Source organism: Arabidopsis lyrata (genome assembly GCF_000004255.2).
Source record: "Arabidopsis lyrata subsp. lyrata unplaced genomic scaffold ARALYscaffold_7, whole genome shotgun sequence".
NCBI lineage: Eukaryota > Viridiplantae > Streptophyta > Magnoliopsida > Brassicales > Brassicaceae > Arabidopsis > Arabidopsis lyrata.
In genome coordinates this window covers 13564691-13584216 of record NW_003302549.1, presented here as the reverse complement: position 1 = coordinate 13584216, position 19526 = coordinate 13564691, and the positions used below count along the sequence as shown (strand labels likewise).

General features: G+C 35.7%; 5 protein-coding genes across 6 annotated transcripts; 3 read left to right on the top strand and 2 right to left on the bottom strand.

Moving 5' to 3' along the window:
- The first annotated feature begins 285 nt into the window (after nt 1-285).
- LOC9306354 (serine/threonine-protein kinase HT1) lies at nt 286-2722 on the top strand. The gene is made up of 6 exons (XM_002870237.2): nt 286-1341; nt 1434-1555; nt 1627-1823; nt 1905-2079; nt 2150-2284; nt 2375-2722. The coding sequence occupies exons 1-6, from the start codon at nt 1083-1085 to the stop codon at nt 2579-2581; spliced, it is 1095 nt and encodes a 364-aa protein (XP_002870283.1). The 5' UTR covers nt 286-1082; the 3' UTR covers nt 2582-2722.
- Nucleotides 2723-3544: 822 nt separating this feature from the next.
- On the top strand, nt 3545-4173 carry LOC9304324 (defensin-like protein 232). The gene is made up of 2 exons (XM_002870236.2): nt 3545-3670; nt 3813-4173. The coding sequence occupies exons 1-2, from the start codon at nt 3604-3606 to the stop codon at nt 4034-4036; spliced, it is 291 nt and encodes a 96-aa protein (XP_002870282.1). The 5' UTR covers nt 3545-3603; the 3' UTR covers nt 4037-4173.
- A 6868-nt stretch (nt 4174-11041) lies between these two features.
- Nucleotides 11042-15128, bottom strand: LOC9306353 (DExH-box ATP-dependent RNA helicase DExH16, mitochondrial). Of its 2 annotated transcripts, XM_002868204.2 has the most exons (16): nt 14803-15128; nt 14385-14544; nt 14098-14219; nt 13823-14013; nt 13599-13739; nt 13354-13476; nt 13064-13141; nt 12804-12972; nt 12604-12716; nt 12439-12519; nt 12296-12361; nt 12148-12212; nt 12000-12045; nt 11763-11879; nt 11465-11556; nt 11042-11379 (listed from the first exon to the last, which is right to left on the bottom strand). In XM_002868204.2, the coding sequence occupies exons 1-16, from the start codon at nt 14864-14866 to the stop codon at nt 11298-11300; spliced, it is 1710 nt and encodes a 569-aa protein (XP_002868250.1). In that variant the 5' UTR covers nt 14867-15128; the 3' UTR covers nt 11042-11297. The 2 variants fall into 2 exon arrangements, with proteins under 2 accessions (XP_002868250.1, XP_020874325.1); XM_021018666.1 differs by lacking the exons at nt 11042-11379; nt 11465-11556 and having other exon boundaries at nt 11848-11879; nt 12000-12040.
- A 157-nt stretch (nt 15129-15285) lies between these two features.
- On the top strand, nt 15286-17082 carry LOC9304322 (proteasome subunit beta type-2-B). Its single transcript, XM_021018667.1, has 3 exons — nt 15286-15562; nt 15650-15773; nt 16611-17082. Exons 1-3 carry the CDS (start codon nt 15405-15407, stop codon nt 16926-16928), a joined length of 600 nt encoding a protein of 199 aa, XP_020874326.1. The 5' UTR covers nt 15286-15404; the 3' UTR covers nt 16929-17082.
- LOC9306352 (non-specific lipid transfer protein GPI-anchored 2) lies at nt 17008-18388 on the bottom strand. The gene is made up of 3 exons (XM_002868203.2): nt 17747-18388; nt 17608-17664; nt 17008-17528 (listed from the first exon to the last, which is right to left on the bottom strand). The coding sequence occupies exons 1-3, from the start codon at nt 18120-18122 to the stop codon at nt 17314-17316; spliced, it is 648 nt and encodes a 215-aa protein (XP_002868249.1). The 5' UTR covers nt 18123-18388; the 3' UTR covers nt 17008-17313.
- Nucleotides 18389-19526: the final 1138 nt, after the last annotated feature.

Below are 19526 nucleotides of genomic sequence, written 5' to 3'. Positions count from 1 at the left end.
TTGGTCGTACATTTTTAAACTTGGCATGTGTAGTCATGTATTCCGTTATACTTTTTATTAATTTTTAAACTTGGTTTTTTAATTTTTGTAATATTTATTTCCTATTTAAAGCCAAAAAACAAAAAATTTTGTTTTTAATCAATTTTTGGATGATTTGGATTGGATCGATTAAATTTATCAAAATTGTGAAAATACACTTATTTTTCTAAATGTTTTATAAACTTTTCTAAGGAAATGATATTTTTTTTTTTGTAATATTTATTTTCTATAACCAAAGATATATTTGATGATATTTCTTTAAAAAATATTTGAGAAAAAAAAAACAAATAAATACGTATCCTTAAAAGAAGCCTGAAAGAAACAGCTTCTCTTCCGTCTTTCACTCTCCATCTCTCTTCCGTCGTTTCCTAAGTCCTTTTCTTTATTTCAGATTCTCTCTTTTCATCCAAAAAAATGAGAGATTTTTCAGAAAAAATCCTCTGTTTTTTGAGATAAATCTCGCTCTTTTAGCCTCATCATCCAAAACCCACCATTAAAAAACCTCTCTTTCGTTCCCTTTGTTTAAATTAGCTTATTTTGCGTCTCTGTTTCTCTGCATGTCCTAGTTTGATGATACAGCTGACTTTCGGTTTTGTTTTTTTGTCTAAATTGAATTTCAATATTTGATCATTCGTGTGTGATATATTAGTGGTTAACGAGTCGTTTTCTTAAGGTTTTACCTTTTCTTATCGTGATGTTAGATTTTTCTCCTTTTTCTACAATTGCATAGAAATTTCATTACCTGAATGTCAAAGCATGTGCATGATCTTTGATAAGTTTGGTGATTGATAGTTTCTTATAAAAAATCTAGACTTCCTTCAATAATAAGTTTTCTTTGTTTAACTTAGTAATCATAAGATTGTTTTTTTAATATATAACTTTTGTGTGTGTTTAAATTCACTAGTAATCTGAAAAAATAGTACTTGATTGATTTCATGATGATGATGAAACGATTGATGCTTTGAGTTACAAAATCTAGTTTTTTGAAAGTTGTGTGGTCTTATTTGCATAGTTAAATAGTTTTGATTTGAAAGTTTTAAGACATGGAGAAGAAATCAGAAGAAGAGGGGAACAACATCAAGAAAGAGAAGATCTTTCGAGCTGATAAGATTGATTTGAAGAGTTTAGATAGACAGCTTGAGAAACATTTGAGTAGGGTTTGGTCGAGGAATCTTGAGGTGAATCTTAAAGCTAAGGAAGAATGGGATATTGATTTGGCTAAGTTGGCAACAAGTAATGTTATTGCTCGTGGTACTTATGGTACTGTCTACAAAGGTACTTATGATGGACAAGATGTTGCAGGTAATTAACTAACTCCAAAATCTTGTTCTTGACTTATGTTTTTGTTAGAGATTGTTGTGACTGTGTTTGGTTGTTGTTTTGAATAATGGCAGTGAAAGTGCTTGATTGGGAAGATGATGGGAATGAAACAACGGCCAAGACCGCTACAAATCGGGCTTTGTTCCGTCAGGAAGTCACTGTTTGGCACAAACTCAACCATCCGGATGTCACAAAGGTTGGTTGGTTACTTAGTTAGTTAGTTAGTTTATTCACACAATTGAGTATTGAAATATTGAAATGAAACAGTTTGTTGGAGCGTCTATGGGAACAACGAATCTGAATATACGATCAGCTGATTCAAGAGGCTCGTTGCCTCAACAAGCGTGTTGTGTGGTTGTGGAGTATCTTCCTGGTGGAACATTGAAACAACACTTGATTCGTCATAAGAGCAAGAAACTCGCTTTTAAAGCTGTTATCAAACTCGCTCTTGATCTCGCGCGGGGGTAAATAATTAGTCTTTTGAAACTACTACTCTTTTTCAAAAAAAATTGCAAGAAAACCTCTTATTGTTATTATTGTTGCAGGCTATGCTATTTGCACTCAGAGAAGATTGTGCACCGCGATGTGAAAACAGAGAATATGCTTTTGGATGCTAATAAGAATTTGAAAATAGCGGATTTTGGAGTAGCGCGGGTGGACGCTCTTAATCCAAAAGACATGACAGGAGAAACCGGTACTCTTGGATACATGGCTCCTGAGGTAAAACTAAAACCTTTTTTTTTTCTTTCTTTTCAAAACCGAATCGGATAAAACTTAGTGTTCTTCTTAGGTCATTGACGGTAAGCCATACAATAGAAGGTGCGATGTTTACAGCTTTGGGATATGCTTATGGGAAATCTACTGCTGCGATATGCCTTATCATGATCTTAGCTTTGTCGATGTTTCTTCCGCGGTTGTCTTACATGTAAGTTTTGATCTAAGAAAACCCTTTCTAGTTTCCTTGATTCTTACGTAATGTCAAATTCTGAAACTTTTTTTTATGGTTTTAAAAAAGAATCTGAGACCGGATATACCGAGATGCTGTCCGACTGCATTGGCGACCATAATGAAGACATGTTGGGATGGGAATCCGCAGAAACGGCCGGAGATGAAGGAAGTGGTGAAGATGCTTGAAGGTATTGATACCAGTAAAGGCGGCGGAATGATACCGGAAGATCAGAGTCCGGGCTGTTTCTGCTTTACTCCGGCTCGTGGACCTTGAATTTCCCTTTCTACCTCTTTTTGGTTGTCTTGTCTTGTTATTCTCGACATTAACTGAGTGCCATTTTTCTTCTTCTCCAAGAAAACATCTTTTAACAATAATTGTTAGTGGAAGCCCCCTTGGTGACCAAGGGTTAATTAATGCTTCTACACTCAGAGGTCTGGGGTTCGTGTCCCAGATAATGCGATTTATTAATAAATTTGCAGATTATTGGAGGCAAGTGTGCAGGAGATCTCCAGCGATGTACAATTATAGCCGTTCGCTAGGATTCTACGCAGAAAGAGAAGTGTCCATCAAGAGCATGAAGAAGGAGGTGAAAGAGGTGTCGTCTGTCGTGAATCTAATAAGGGTCGGAAGGAATTGTCTGTTGTAGAATCATCTATGTAACAGTTCTCATAATTTGTAATAAATAATAAATCTAGACGACAAAAAAACAATAATTGTTAAATAATTTATTTTGGTCGTTGTGAATATTCAAATCTAGTCATTGTTAATTTTTTTTTCAGTAATGATTTTTCTGGACAGTGGATAGAACAATAGAAAAATCATAAAAAATTTTTTTTTTTGGAAATCAGACTTCGTTGGTTTTACTTTTACCTTTGTTAAGTTTTCTACTATATCAAGATTACATTTCTTTTGAATCCTGAAAGGGTAAAACCAAGAAAGCTTAAATTTCAAAATTTTGAAATCACATAATTATATATTTTCTTTTGAAACCTCAAAATCCAGATTTGACGTACAAAAAATTTAAACATAAAAAGTATTTATATAACAAAACAAATAAATACCGAAAATAAAAAAGAAAACATGATTTTTAGCAAAAATTATGTTTCTAAAAATGGAAACCGATTCTACCGATCATGTTGACTTGGCTCATCCTTACTTTCTCAAATTTATCGGAAAATTTATTTTGTTGTGGTTAGTATATATATACTAAGAGTGTTTACAAGTGACAACAACAAAATATACAAAAAGTTGAAATTTCTCCGAATAAAAAAGATAATATTTATCAATTTTGAAGCATGAAGTGTACTACTTTGGTTATGGTTTCTTTTGTTTTCATCTTTTTGATTCTAAGCCATGTTGAAGGTAGTATATTAATTTCTTTTATTGATTGTTTTCAATCACAACAAATCACAAAAAGTAGCTCTAGAATATGATGTAATTTAAAATTATGTATTACTAATTGCTTATATCTTTATAACCTAAATATATTGATTGGCAAAATTAGAGTCGGAAGCTGGAGCACCTCCCGTAGACTGTTGGACTGAGATTCTATTTCCTGGAAAATGCGGTTTTCATGGAAAGAAGAAATGCTACAAAGAAATGGAATCTAAGCTAAAACAACGTGTTCTTCAATGTTCATGTGAGGATGTAAAAACAGATCCCAAAACACCTAAGGACCAACATTACTGCGGTTGTCAAAGAGAAAATCCCTATGAGTGTAATTTCTAATCAATAATAAAAATTTTGGTGTACACACAACTTGAAAATGGTAAGCTAATGTTTTTTTTTTTCTAAATAATAAGTGGTTGTCATAGAATTTCTTTTGTATAACTAATTTCAGTCATGTAAGAATCAAATTTGTTGCTTTCTTGTCTTAACACTGTTTAAATCTTATATAATGAGAGTTTTTGTTTAAATTCTTCTAGTAAATAGATGAAAGAATGGTAACTCTCTCTCAAGCGACTTGACTTGTCTCGTGGCTGAATATTTTTTCAAATTTTTTTTTTTTTACTAATTAAGTGGTAATTTTCAATTAATATCTTCATCAGATCGTAAATTAATTGAAAAATGAAAACCACTCCAAACTTGTAAGTTGTTACCCTTCGGCTTCCATCTTTTAAAATTACAAATTCTTTAGAACATATAAAGTCTAGAGAGTCGGAGATACGGATCCGAGCAATGGTGATTGACCAGAGTGCGCTCCATGATACAGTGATATATAAGTCTATGGCGCGTACATCATGTGCACCTCCAATTTTTATCTCTCAAAGCTTCTTCGTATGACAAACTAGGTTTCTTTGATTCCGTCTTACCGGCCACCAACGCTCATTGCCGTGGTCGTGTGACCGTTCCCATGTACTCTCATTTCGTCGATCAAGCTCTTCTCCTTCGCGATTTGATGGGTTTTAGATGACAGAGCTGTGTAGCTGGGTTTTAACGGCAGCTCCACTCTACGACTGACAAGGTGTCGGCCTTACGTGGCTTCTTTGTGAACTTGGCGAGTTTACCTATCCGGAGATCTCGCTCTCCCATTGGCTTGCTTGGGGACGACAACTAGGGTTAAGTGTTGCTTTCCCAAGGTGGTTTTTGGTGATTTCTCTTTGCTTTGTTCTCGGTGGCGTTGCTGCTTTCGCTAGGTTTAGTTGGCTAGGTGTAGGATCTCCTCACTCCTCAGGCACGTGGTCTGACAAAGTGTAACGCTCTGATCGCCAGCTTTAGTGGGCCGATGTTCTCTCTCGGTCTGTGGGCCCATCCTTTTCCGACGGTCGATTCACTACTTTCGAAGGCTTTAAAAACTTGTTTACCACGTGATCGTTTTCCGTGTTTTGTCTTCACTCGCACGGTACCGACAATCACTTTTTACTAGGTCACTCATCCTAAAATTGCTTCAGCTTAAACACACTTAACTTTAGAGTTCTTTCGAAATGTTTTGACCGAAAAGATAACTGCATAGATAGCTAAATCAATTCTTTTAATCTATTCTCATGAAATCGGGATGTTACATGAAGGGTGGTATTATGATCTACTTCATTTTGGCATGCGGCAGATCTCCTCAGGTGGCTCGGTGATGTGGTACGCTCCATCATGGGTTGGTGAGTTATCTCCTTCCCTCCATGCATGTTTCTTTTCTTTCGCTCTGTTTCTCTTTCCCCTCACCTTGTGGTTGAGTCGTTTGTCTCTCTGATGTTTTTTAGAAATGGTTAGGCGGTTAGTGATTACGCTGCATCCTCCGGCTTCTCCGTTTACTAGCACTTTTCTTCTCTAGGGGTTTTGTAGCTAGAGCCAGGTTCTCTGGGTTTCATGGATTCTCTTTTCTCAGATTTTCATACCATCTCTCAACCCAAAGAAGTAGACTTGCTACTACTAAATTGATATTGTTTGAGACTTGATTTGCATTTGCAGGTTTTGCTGTTGAGTTTTTGCTTGGAAAGAGTTGAAGGTTAAGCTTAATCTTAGGATAGGACTGCCATAGATCGTCGTTGCCTAGTACCAGTTTCACATATCTTCATGCATATCATACTAGTGCTATGCTCTTGATGTTCAGATTTCTTGTTTCCTTGGTTTATTTCTGCCCATTTTTTTTTATCTCTTTTGTTATCTAACTTGAAGATTATATGACTAGTGGAAGCTTCAATAAAGAGACGTTGCTTTTCTTGTGATTATCTTTGCGTTTTGGAGGTGCTAATAAGGCTTCCTAGAGGATGTGATGTTGCTAAGCTCCGTGCTACTGATATCTAGAGGATCTTGGTAGAGTGAGAAAGCATTGCATGCCGATGTTAGCTCATGTAGCTCCGTCTCTGCTTGTTTTGGGCGTTTAAAGTACTTCAATCTTGCTTTTTGTCCATTTAAAGGATTTTGGATCCTATTTTCTTCTTTTGCTATTCTTGCCACAGTTTCACTTAGGGGAGTTTTCTGTTTAAAAGTTGTGCCTGGGCGATGCCTAGTTTCAGGGTTTATCGCCTAAAATAGATGAGGTTAGGCTTGGTCACAAAGGATTTCGCTCCGGAATGCCATGGCATGTAGTGCGTCTCACGTCGCTACGCGTCTTTGAAATTAAAAGGTTAATTATTTTCTGTAAATCTATTTGCATCATATTTTCATTTTAATTTTAGATAATTACGCTTAAACCTTAATATTTGCTGATATCTTTATGTTTTCAAAATTAATTGCATGTGAATTCATTGCTGCTACAACTACTCCTAAAAAAACTAAAAACTCTTTGTATAAACCTTCTCACGTTAGACCTTAACTTCAGCCTATTTGTCTTCTCATCTCACGTTCAACTCTCTTCATCTTCTCACAATAATTTTTTCTTCTATTCTCTGATCTAACTCTAGCCTTTCTAGTCTAAACTCTCTATTCTCTTTACTCTTCTTCATTAGCAATTCATCATGTCTGATTCAGTTCTAAATAAGGAGCTTGATCCAGCAAATTAAGAAATATGCAACTGCTGTTCCTCTCAAAAATGGTAGTTGGAAGTGCAAACTTTTGTAATTAAAATCAAAAATGGTAGATTTCAACATACAAACATCATATGGTTGGAGGTTATAGGAATGTTAATCTATGTCCTAAAGTTCCATATCATGTGAAGGAAGAAATCAAAAGTTCCATGCTTAAAAAGGATAAAGTTAAAGCCACTACTCCAATGATGCCAGCACCAACCTCTCAATACGATGATTATGATTAAGGAGGAAGCAATTAAATTTCAGCATAGTCAAAGAGGTCAAGGACGTCAAGGCAAGACTGGTCATTTGTATTTGAAGAACCGTAAAGGTCCAATGGACATGTTTGATGTTGCTCCAAAGACAAAATTAAATATAGATTGACTCAAATCTATTTGTTTTTATAGATCTCTAGAGGAGGAGCTAGTACATCTAGAGAGATAGAAGAAGTTGAAAATTCAGAGGTCTAGTATCATTACAAGTCTAATTTGATTTATCATTTAGTGACTAACATCATCTCTTTTTTTTTTTGAATATTTGATTTGTCATTTAGTGACTAACATCATCTCTCTCTCTTTTTTTTGAATGGGCTTTCAAATTTTTTTGTATATCTTGATAATTTTTCTCCATTTTAATAGGTTTCAAGAGAACCATCAAATACTGAAAGTGTGGTTACATTAGCGGATTCCGAAGATGAGGTAACATAATTTTATTTGAAATCAAATGACTGGTTATATATAATGTTAGGATTTGAATAATAAATAGTATATGTTTTATTTATTTAGTACTTAATATTTTATATATGTAGGATGATTTTTGGGATTTAATAGCTTTTGGATATGTTTATGGAAAATCTACTACTACGATATGCCTTATCTTGATCTTAGCTTTGTCAATGTTCCTTCTGTGTTTATCTTGCATGCACAGGTTTTGACCTAAGAAACTTCTAGGTAGTTTTCTATGGTCCAAATACAAAATTAAATGTAGATTGACTCAAATCTATTTGTTTGATAGATGTTTAGAGGAGGAGCTAGTACATCTAGGGAGATAGAAGAAGTTAAAAATTCAGAGGTATAATATCATTACAAGTCTAATTTGATTTATCATTTAGTGACTAACATCATCTCTCTCCCTCTACTGTTTTTTGAATGGGCTTCCAAATTTTTTTTTGTAGATCTTGATAAATTTTCTCTATTTTTATAGGTTTCAAAAGAACCATCAAATACTGAAAGTGTAGTTACATTTGTGGATTATGAAGATGATGTAACCTAATTTTATTTAAAATCAAATGACCGGTTATATACATTGTTAGGATTTGAATGATAATTAGTATATGTTTATGTATTTTGTACTTAATATTTTATATATGTAGGATGATTTTTGGGATTAGAGGCTTTACCTTGGTGTTATCGGATATGTGGTGGATCAAGGATTTGAAAGTATTTATGCTTCAAACTAAAAGATATATAGAATTGTAAAAGCTAATTAAGTAAAGAAAAACTAGAAATTCATAATTCTATAATTATTCTCAAGTCTCAAGATTTCCATAGATTAAAAACAATAGTGGCAACTAAATTTAACTCGAGTTGTATATAAAATAAGTAAATAATTTGATACTTGGCTTATTTCATTGTATTACATATTTTACTTAGCATGTGATCGTTGTCCTCTGTTTTGTTTGAATTTTGTTTGATGCCCACTATTTTTGTTCATGCGTTTTTATGTAGCTACTTGTTGGCCGTCTCTACGTTGAGAGCCATACAAGCTCTTTATAACATTGGTGCGTGTTTCTATTCAGTTACAAGAAGAGTTGTCTACCCAATACATTCTCAACAACGTGAAGTATGATTCAGACAAAGGAATCTCTAACACCAAGACGACTATCAATTACATGAAATCATCCGGTGTTTGCAAAGAGAGTCAATTAAGCCATCCTAGAGAAATTAAGGCTCGAAAATGCTTTTATAATGTAAGTAATATATATATACCTATTGATCATAAATATAATAAGTACTTATTATTACATCTTTATATTGTTTTTAGGTCATATTTTGGGGAAGACCATTTTTTGTGTAATTACGTCTACCGCCAAACTGTACGTGGACGGTCTCTATCCCATTTTGCTACCGTCTTCATTTCAAACAAAAGAGGATAACCAAGAGGTGCACAACCAAGAGCATGATATATAAAATATTTTTAGTTTAGATTTATAATAAACTATTTGAAGACCCATGTTTAGCTCATTCATTAGACGATATAAAGTAGTATAAACACTATATTAAGATTCTATAGTTCTTCCTGTACAAAAAATTTGAAACTCACACAAGTAATCGACTTTGATTCAAACGAGAACTAAAAATAGAAACCGTAAAGAAAAACTATTGAACTTAATCAGAGATTTTGACTCTTGAGAGCATTTGTTTGCTTTTAGGGTTATTTGCTTTATCTTCTTAGAAGATCTTGTTTGCAAAGAGGACAACACGATATGATATGAAGCCATTGATCTACACAGTTAAAGTGAAACTTATGTGAACGTGGAAGCTTCCTTACTTCCTCCTTGTCTTTATACTTTGCCAAACATATACAACACTCGTGCAAACCAAATCAAAATATATGACCTTTTCAATCATAAACTATACTAATAGACAGCATTGACATCTGATTCTCCTGTGGATCAAACAGAGCCAGAGAGATTAAACCTTATGGTCCAAGAAAACTTATGGATTTGGCTTCAATTGACTGTAAAAAAAATTAGGACTTACTATCATTAGCTGAATCAGAATCTGAATCAGTAGCATTTTCTTTGATTCGTTTGAATTTCCAGCTACAGAGACTCGACATTTGGTTATCTGATGTTGCTCTATCTGAGGATCTCATGTTCATGTTATATCTAAGGAGGCTACCAATGAGAGGAGAAGGCAATAGAGCAAAAGGAAGACTATTTTGGATAATTCAAAACTCATGGGGGAAAGGTTGGGGAGAAATAATGGATATATATATGCATACATCTACCGCCAAACTATACAAGGACGATCTCTATCCCAGTTTGCTACCGTCTTCATTCCCAACAAAAAGAGGATATCCAAGAGGTCTACAATTAAGAGCCGGAGCATGAAATATAAAATCTTTTTAGTTTAAAATGATAATACACTATTTAAAGACCACTATCTGGATCATAGACAGATGAAAAGATTAATATATGAAACGAATGTATTATATTGTTTGTATACTTTTAGTAGCTGGTTAACTAATAAACAAAACACAATCTAAAATCTTATAGCTTGTTTCCTTGATTCTTACTTAAGGTCAAATTCTGAAACTTCGTTTTGTGGATTCGGGAAAGAATCTGAGACCGGAGACACCAAGATGTTGTCCGTCCGCATTGGCACACATAATGAGGACATGCATGTTGAGATGGGAATCCGCAGAGTCGGCCAAAGATGAAGGAAATGGTGAAGATTCTTGAAGGTAGTTAATACCACTAAAGGCGGCGGAATGATACCCAAAGTTAAGAATCCGGGCTGTTTCTTCCCTTGAATTACTTCTTTTAACCCTCTTCGTTTCTTCAATCATTTAGCCGGTTTCTTCTCTTTCACTTGACATAAACTGAATGGTGAATGATCTTTTACTTCTTCTGCAAGAAACGTCTTTTAACTCTAGTTTATTTCGGTCGTTGTGAATGTTTAAATTCTAAAGTTGGGGCGGAAATCGAGTCATTGTAAACAGAACAAATAATTGTTTTTGGATTTTGTGATTTGTCACTATAACTCTATAAGCGTAAGTTTCTTCATCTCTATGCATTTTGTGTCCTTGCCAAATTGATTTCTCTGTTTTTCTGATGGGTTTTATTTTTTCTCCACATTTTAATATGGTTCAAATTATAAAACGCGTGGTACATATATGTTTCGATTGTATGGTTCAGGAGATAATGAATAGTAGTGCTAGTATATGTCAATCCTTCTTTTAAGTTTCATCAACCACGAAAATCCAAAGAACAAAAAAACAAGTAAATTCATAATTAAATCCTTAAATAAAATCGTAATAGCTGCGACATCAAATGATATAACAGAGCTAGAAGCTAGGATGTCTAATAAGACATTGATTATTTAATTCAACATAACTAAGGTCATAAAGTAGAGAATTAAAAGAAGTGACAAAAATTATTTTATAATCTAAATTCAATAAAATAAACTGATTCATGCTACAAAATGACTTCATATCTGATGTAACAGTTTGTACTGGCTCTGTTTGTTATAAAATAAGACTTGTGAAAAGAAAAAAATACTTCATATCTTAAGTAAAAACAATACTATTATTGAATGATTTATATCAATGCATTTCTTACATCTTCAACGAAATGATAAAATAAATCAAATGGTTTATCTACTGTTAATGACAACTAAAAAACACATGACAACTTTTGAATGCTCCATTATCAAGTAGTGCTAAGATCATTTGGCACAATATCACTCGTCTTTTCTTTTTCCTTAGTGACCATACCAACGAACAGAACAAGACAATTGTCCAACCAAACTTGAAATGTGTTCTCAGAATTTTTGCTTTCTTAGATATCGTGAGACGCGGGTAGGAGAGTTTAATCTATTTCCCTCTAAGAATTGCTCAATCAATCTGTAAAATTCAATATTTCTTTGGATCAAAACGTCAAGCAAAGCAGAGGAAAAGATAATGCCGTTTTCTAATTTTAGCTACTTACATATTGCAGATTGACTTTTGCGAAGCTGCTACTTCGCGGTCAGGAAAAGAATCCTCTAGCCTTAAGCTTAACCATACGTACAGATCCAAAACCTGTTCAATCGTCATCTAGTTAAACTAACAAAATCCATTTTTGTCTCTTGATTTTGGTTAATGAACAATTAAGATAAAAATGAAATTAAACCCATCTATTTCACTAGTGCATATGAGCTTTGAAGATTCTGTTTTATCCCGAGTTCTTGAATAAAATACATACCTTTCCTTTGATCACTACTGATAGAGGAAAATAAAGATGTTACCTTGTGAATGGACTCAAGTTCCTTGAGTTCTGTTGGTGTTTTGGGAACCTTAACTCTGTCGGCTGCTAGTATCTCCCGGAGCCTCACAACGCCTGCCTTCGAGAAGTTGTGAGCAAACTAATGTACAAAGAAAAAATTAAAAGTGAACAATTTGTTTTGCATTCATAGATACCACTATTGATGTCTCAAAGGAAAAAAAAAAAAAAAAAAAAAAGATAACGGCTTCAAGTTTTTCACCTGTGCAAGTCCCTGACCTGAAATTTCGTCATTTATATCAACTGGACTGCATATCAGTAACATTAGATCAGTCCAAGCTTGTATACATTTGAATCTTATTCGATGCAGAAAACAAGAAAAGACGAAAGTATGTTACTTTTGCTATTACCTGACTACGAAGAGGTACTTCTCTTGCAATCCGAGGGGTAATTCATCAACAATGGCGGCAACTTTCTAAGAATCAAGACCAACATATGTGTTAAGAAAACATTCTCTTTCTGATGTCTGAACAAAACTACATCATAGCTAAGCTTTACCATCATGTCTTCAACATTTGAGATGAAGTAGTTTGAAGACAGCTTAGCATTTTCAACAAAATGTTCCTGCCAAAGTTAATGAGCCATGACTTCAGATCCACTCATCAGGACCGATAATAACGAAGGAAGAATATATATCTTACCAATATCTGGTACAACCCGTGTTTAGGGTGTGCTTGGGAATACCTAGAAAGGAGGTCAAATGTTGGAAATAGTCCAGCACGCTGCATGATAGGAGTTTTGTGCAAACTTAGACAAGCCTAAGAAGTAAAAGATGTAGAGAACTAATCTTAATGCTATAAACTTACTTCAAGAAGAGGTGACGGAGACTTGAGAGAAGAGTGGAGCAACGGAAGATCCTCTTTGTGCAAACAAGTTACTTCGCCAATAGGGAACTTCGATCGGAATCTGCCAGCTCTCCCTACAACAGGATCATGAGAACATTAGAGAGGACATACACATACCAATACTCTTGAAGTAGTAATTGGTACTTTTTGTTGAAATATACCTGCAATTTGTTTAATCTCAGATACTGTTAGGTCTCTGGTCTCGGAACCATCAAATTTTTGAAGGGTCGAGAAGATAATCCTTGAAATATTCAAATTAAGACCCATGCCAATTGCATCGCTGGCAACAAGCACATCAAAGTCATTGGTTTCGTCGTTAAACCTTGTTGCCTGCAGATTTTAAAGCATTTAAATTGGGGAAACAAAAGAGATATTAGACCATCCAGTTAAGCTTAGAGCCAAAACAGTGAGGAACTCAAACCTGTGCTGTGCGAGTCTCTGGAGGCAATGAACCATAAACCACAGAGCAAAGATGATTCCCCGCACGTTCAATTATTTTCTACGAAAAGGTACAAAAAACAAAGACTAAAATAAGAGTAAAGAATATGTATATTAAGGCAACAGATTACATTCCATACTCATGATGCATAGAGAATAGAGCTCTGTATGCATTTAAATATGGTGCCAAAATGTTCTATTTCTTTCCGGCAGCAAACTCAAGCAGGAAAATGAGAAATCCAGGAAGATAGAACAAGATAAATAAGTGCTAACCTTATATGCATATATATCTTTTCGGGAAAAGGTGACAAGACAATCCCCAGTTTTGATACTGGAAACTGATGAAACATGCACCTTCAAAGGGACTAATGGTGAAAGCCTCTCATATGTTCGAACCTTCATACAAAATAAAAGGAATTAAGAGGTTGTGATTACATCAAGGGTGTCTTATAGATCACAGTATTTTAATATAGATAAAAGGGACTCTAGCTCAACTCTAGCTCGAATAAACATGATACCTCGACATCATCTCCAGTTACTTTCAGTATATCTTCAACAAGAGGTACGACAGCAGGATCGCCACATAAATGTAGCTCATCAGCCGCGATTCCAAGTAGAGCACGAGTAAATGCAAATCCCCTTTGTGTACATCCCACCATCTGAAATTAGAGAAAGAAAGGAGGAGAATAAGAAAACAAATAGCTATTGTCGATTTCTACAGCCAAAGTCAAGCAAGACTAGCCTGAATTTCGTCAATGATGGCACAATCATAGACCGACGTAACATCAGCCATTTCAACTGTCACAGCTTTGTGTGTTGCCCCTTCCACTAAGTCTTTCTCTTGTCCGGTGATCAAATCACATGGAACATTTGCTTTGTTTAATCGTTTAGCTACCTCCCATGCCAGCAATCTTAACGGACCACAATATACGCCTTCAAGTGAACAAAACAATCTTAAACAGTTCAAAAAATGGCTTCCAAAAAAACAAAGGTTTATTAGTCACCTTCAAGGCATACCTGAAGAACTCTGCTCAAGGTGCTTAAGAGCACTATATGTCTTCCCACTGTTTGTCGGGCCAACATGTAGAATAACCTTACGCTTCTTCTTCCGAGCTATTGGATACCATGTATGAGGACAGCTGGAATTCAAGGTTATGACATAAATATAAATCAGTTCTCCTTTACTAATCTCTCCGAAACAACAATGGAACTGCAAAGAGAATCGCAATTAGTTGCTATTGGGGAGCTAACATAATATCCATACCTTATCAAACAATAAAATCTACAAGAAGTTTTAGTCTTACGTGAGATCAGTGAAATCGAACTTTGAGGTAGTTCCCGTGCCAGTGAAATCAAACTTTGGAGATCCTGAGTTCTTTCTGTAGTTCCTAGTCAAGACACCTAATCTCAAAAACTCACCAAACTCAGGTTCAAAGTAAAACCGCCACAAACTTCCCTGATCAGCTGAAACAATTGGCAACACGAAGCCATCATAAGATACAACATAACCAATCAAATAGTGTAGAAGCTGCATAAATGTCAGAGATTGCATAGCTCATAAATGTCAGAGATTGCGAACTTCGAATTCAAAAGTTTTCAACTTTCTGCATCCAACTGATCAAAAATGATTCCTTTCTAAGATCGCTTATAGACTATACTCCACTATGTCTAACCAAACGAGGAACCATAAAACAAAGCAAAGAAGGGTTTTAAAGCTCCAACCTTGAAGAACACGAGAAATCCCCAAAGCTGAAACCTTTCGAAGCCGAAGAACAGAATACGCCATTTATAATTTGTTGGAATCAATTTCTTTATCCCTTATTCACCAAAAGTAATAGAGCTCGAGTAGAATCACGAAACTTGTCATTTGCTTTGAAGGAAGCTCAAAATTACATAAATCAATCACTTGAAATCGAGGAGGAGACAAACAAAAAGAGAAATTAAAACCAAATTCTCTTATATAATTAGAAACTGAAGAAACCATCTCAGACTTCCATTGTTAGACCTTATTCTTCTCCAGAGGTCGGCGACTCAGCAAGAAGCGGGAGAGAGAAGAAAACGAGAGGTTCCTTTTTTATTTACAAATTAACCCCTAACTTTTCCTATTACTCTCTCTTACACCCTCCTACTTTTAAAAATAGAAATTTCAACATAACGTAATATGTCAAAAATACCCCTGACTATCTTAAAGAATTACCCAATCAAACCCATCTTGTTCGCCAAGTCGCTTTGATCTAAGAAACTCTTACATTCTCCAGCGACCGGAAGATCTTAAGGAACTGAGAAATTTTTGGCCTGAGAACTGAGAAGAAACAGATCTGAAGATGGAGTGTGTATTTGGTCTAGTTGGGAATGGATTCGCTATCGTGGCGGCGGATACATCAGCAGTTCACAGTATTCTTCTTCACAAGAACAAGGAGGACAAGATCATGGTTCTTGACTCTCACAAGCTCGTCGCCGCTAGTGGCGAGCCTGGTGATCGGTAAAAAATCTCCGCCGTCTCTCTCTCTGTGATCAGTAGTAGTACATGGATTTGATTCGTGTTTTTTTTTTTTTGGATTTAATTTAGGGTTCAGTTTACGGAGTATGTTCAGAAGAATGTGTCACTGTATCAGTTTCGTAATGGGCTCCCTTTGACTACTGCTGCTGCTGCTAACTTCACTCGTGGAGAGCTAGCTACTGCTTTGAGAAAGGTGAGCTCTCTAGGGGTTTTCAATTTCTGAATTTTGGGATGATTTTGGTTGTGAGATTTGGGAATTAGGGTTTCGAATCTCTTTGATTTAGATGCTTTAGTGCTTATTCTTGTTTTAGTTTCCTCTTTTGCTTTAGTTAAACATGTCAATTTGTTTGAAGCTTTCCTCTGTCATAGTGTGGTTTTGATAGTATTAAGATGTTTTGATACTTAATGCTTGTTCATAAGCTTATAACTCGTTTTGTTTCACTTCCTCTTGTATGGTGGTGTGAAACCATTGTTGATACAAGCGGTTCTGAGATTCCGATCATTACGATTCTCGTTACCTTAGGGTAGGTAAATGACATTGGAAAGTTTTACCTAATGTGTTCATTATCTAGACATAGTGTGGCCTTTAGAAACATTCAAGGTATTTTAGAAAGACGATTAGAATATTCTACACTTTGTTGCAGTTATATGTGCTTGGATGTTACAGAAGTTTCTCTTTGAGTTTGATGAAGTTGTTTTCTTATGCCAAGCTTGATAAGTTATTATTATTCATTGACTAAGAATTCACAAGACTAGGAATTTTGTGCTACCTTTCAAGGTTACTCTGACTTCCGTGACTTGATTGTGGAAATCTGATACTCAAGGCTAACTTATTTGTGGTCGTTTACCGATTTAGGGTAGATCTTCCTACGATGGACAGTGTTGTTGAGTGGGTTATATACCTATGGATCCTTTGCTATAGATTGTTAAATGATCCTCCCTGGCTTATTTTGGTTGTTTATGACTGGTCTGCATATCCGTACTTAATGTTTTGAAATTTCTCATTGCTGTCTGTTCTGTTTGATTACAGAATCCGTATTCGGTGAACATCCTGATGGCTGGATACGACAAAGAAGCCGGGGCATCTCTATACTACATTGACTACATTGCAACTCTCCACAAGGTTGATAAGGGAGCATTCGGTTATGGCTCATACTTCTCTCTCTCTACAATGGACAGACACTACCGCAGCGACATGTCTGTTGAAGAAGCCATTGAATTGGTCGACAAATGCATACTCGAGATCAGGTCAAGGCTGGTCATTGCACCACCAAACTTTGTGATCAAGATTGTCGACAAGAACGGAGCCCGTGAGTACGATTGGCGTATCACCACTGTTGATGCCTGAGTTGTTTATTATTGGGGTTTATTAGACGTTTATGTTACTCAGCTCACATTTACTTCTCTATTGAACTTCAAGCTCCCTGGATGTTAAAGTTCCTAGATAATGATGATATGCATGTGTTGAACTTTGAAATGAAAACTTCTTCTATTTCCTTATAGCGTCTATGAAGCAAAAGTAATGAAAATGTAAACCTAAACATCTTCCTCTAGTATATATCATCCAAAGGAGACACCGTTCACAGCTGAAACAATCACACTAATAGAGTAATAGTAGCACAAAAGTAGCTTTGTTCCCTGTGTTTCTACATAAGGAAGACTTTGACACAAGAAGCCCAATGGTAAAATCTAAGTATCAATGAAGTAAACCCCTAAACAGAGCTTTATACCGTTCAGATCCGAGTGAGAATAGAAGAGGCAAAAGTCATGATGATAGTCGATGGAAACCAGAAGTTTCTGATCTTTTGAGAGTCGCTTGAGATGTATTGTGCGTCTGGTGGTGGTGGTGGTGGTGCTATGGTGGCTGTTTCCGGTGAGAATTGATCGGAGCTTGGTGAAACTTCCGGTGCTAAGCCGACCGATGGAGGAGAAGCGGAATCGTGATTACCTGCAGAATATGATTTGATTGAATCAAGTCTCTTGTCAACGAAACTTAACATAATCCATGGAAATGATCCGTTTCTTACCGGAAACAAACGGATTTGTGAACTGAATACTCTGAAGCGGCGGAAGCTCCGGCGACTCTGCACCACAGATCAAAACCCTAGAAATTACACATCTAAGATTCGATTTATATCCAATTAGATAGAAGAATTCGAAATTAACCTGATAGCGAACAGAGAGATTCGAAAGATTCGTAGGAGTTCTGATCGGTACAGATCTGGGAAATAGAAATCAATCGAGATCTATCCAACGGGAATCCGAGGATCATCGGCTGTCGGAGAAGATAACAGAGGCAGTTTCCGGCGCTAAAATGAACGGAGGAGGTAAAAACGGAGCAGCAAATAGGATCCGGAGTCTCTGACATGTTGTTTGGTGGAGCGGAGACGTAAGGAAGGCAAGGAGAGAACATGACGAGCTCCTCCGTACAAGTCGGAATCGGTGGAGAAGACGAAGGTGCTTGCGTCGCGGATACGGCGGAGGAGGAGAAGGTGATCGCGAGTATGAGGATGAAGACGACGGTGGTGATTGTGGCGGCCATTGTCGTTGTTGCTTCAGAGATCTCTCTTCTTCGTGATTAGTTAGTTAGTTACAGAGATTTTTACTTAATGGCTGAATCCGTAGTGACGACTGACGAGTGAAGAAGAAGGCTTATATAACAATGGTGGCGGGAAATATAACATATGCGGAGGTTTTATAGTGAAGTTACTAATTTGCCCTTGTGTTGATTTTTCTCGGAACGAGGTAGATTTTGGGTGATTGGCCACTATGATGCGTCCACGTGTGAAGATTAGTTTAGTTTGGGCTTTTAAATGGAATATCGAAGCCCACAATTTATGTTTTCTTTTTTTTTTTTTTTTTTACATTTTATAGTTTTAGTTGACTTTAAAATTTAAATTTGTGTTTTTAAGGAAGATGAATAAAAAAACACACCAAAAAAAAAGGAAGATGAATAAAAAATCTGTCGGCTATTAAAAATAACAAAGATGCTTGTGAAACTGTAAAAATCCTACAAAATGTCATATATTCACGAAGATGCCTGGCATAACAGCTGCGATAAAAAAAAACAGTGACTGAGATTTTTCCGTCTTTAACGAGGGCCGGCTCAATTTTATTGAAGTCCCTGAGCTGAAAAAAAAAATGGGTATTTTTCTCTATTGTTTTTAGAAATAAAAATTTTTGGATCCTATTTTGATCAGAAAAAAGACAAAAAAAATTAATAGACCATGTGCTATAGCACCCCAAGCACATGCCTAGAGCCGGGGCTGACGATCCATCGAGCTGTTGATGCTTGTGAAACGATAAAATCACAATTTTCTCGTAGCTGTTGTGCAGATATCTTCGTGAATACCTGATATCTTGGAGAGTTTTTCTTGAAGCTCCTTGCTCAGTTGGGATATTCGTTGACCGCGGACTCGGTGGTTGGAGTTAAGTTTCGGCTCAAGATGTTTTTAATTTACTGTCATGCTTTTGGTTCTTCCGTGGTCGTGAAGATCGTGAAGTGTTGGCTTATGGACCATCTCGGAATTTCAGTTTCTGAATAAGCACACAAACTTTATTATATATTGCAAAAGTTAGTCATGCTCTTTATCAAAAAGAGAAGTTGGTCATGCAGATTAAGCAACATTTACATCCTTATTTTCGTCTTGGTATGCGACATCAGTTTCTATTTATTTACTTACTCACAAAAAGACTCCAACACAAACCAATAAACTCAAACAACCAAATTAAAATAAACACTTGAGAGATTTTCGGAACAACAAGAAAAACATGAAACCTAGTATGTGTTGGTGTTGCTTATAGCTAGTTTTAATGTCTATGATGTCAACGGTTTCTACAAATTTATCTACATATATCTTTTTTTGTTTTCATTTAAGTCATCAATCAAATTTCAATCAGGCGAAACTCTAATTAAAAATAGTAGTCACAAAAATAATTTAATTAA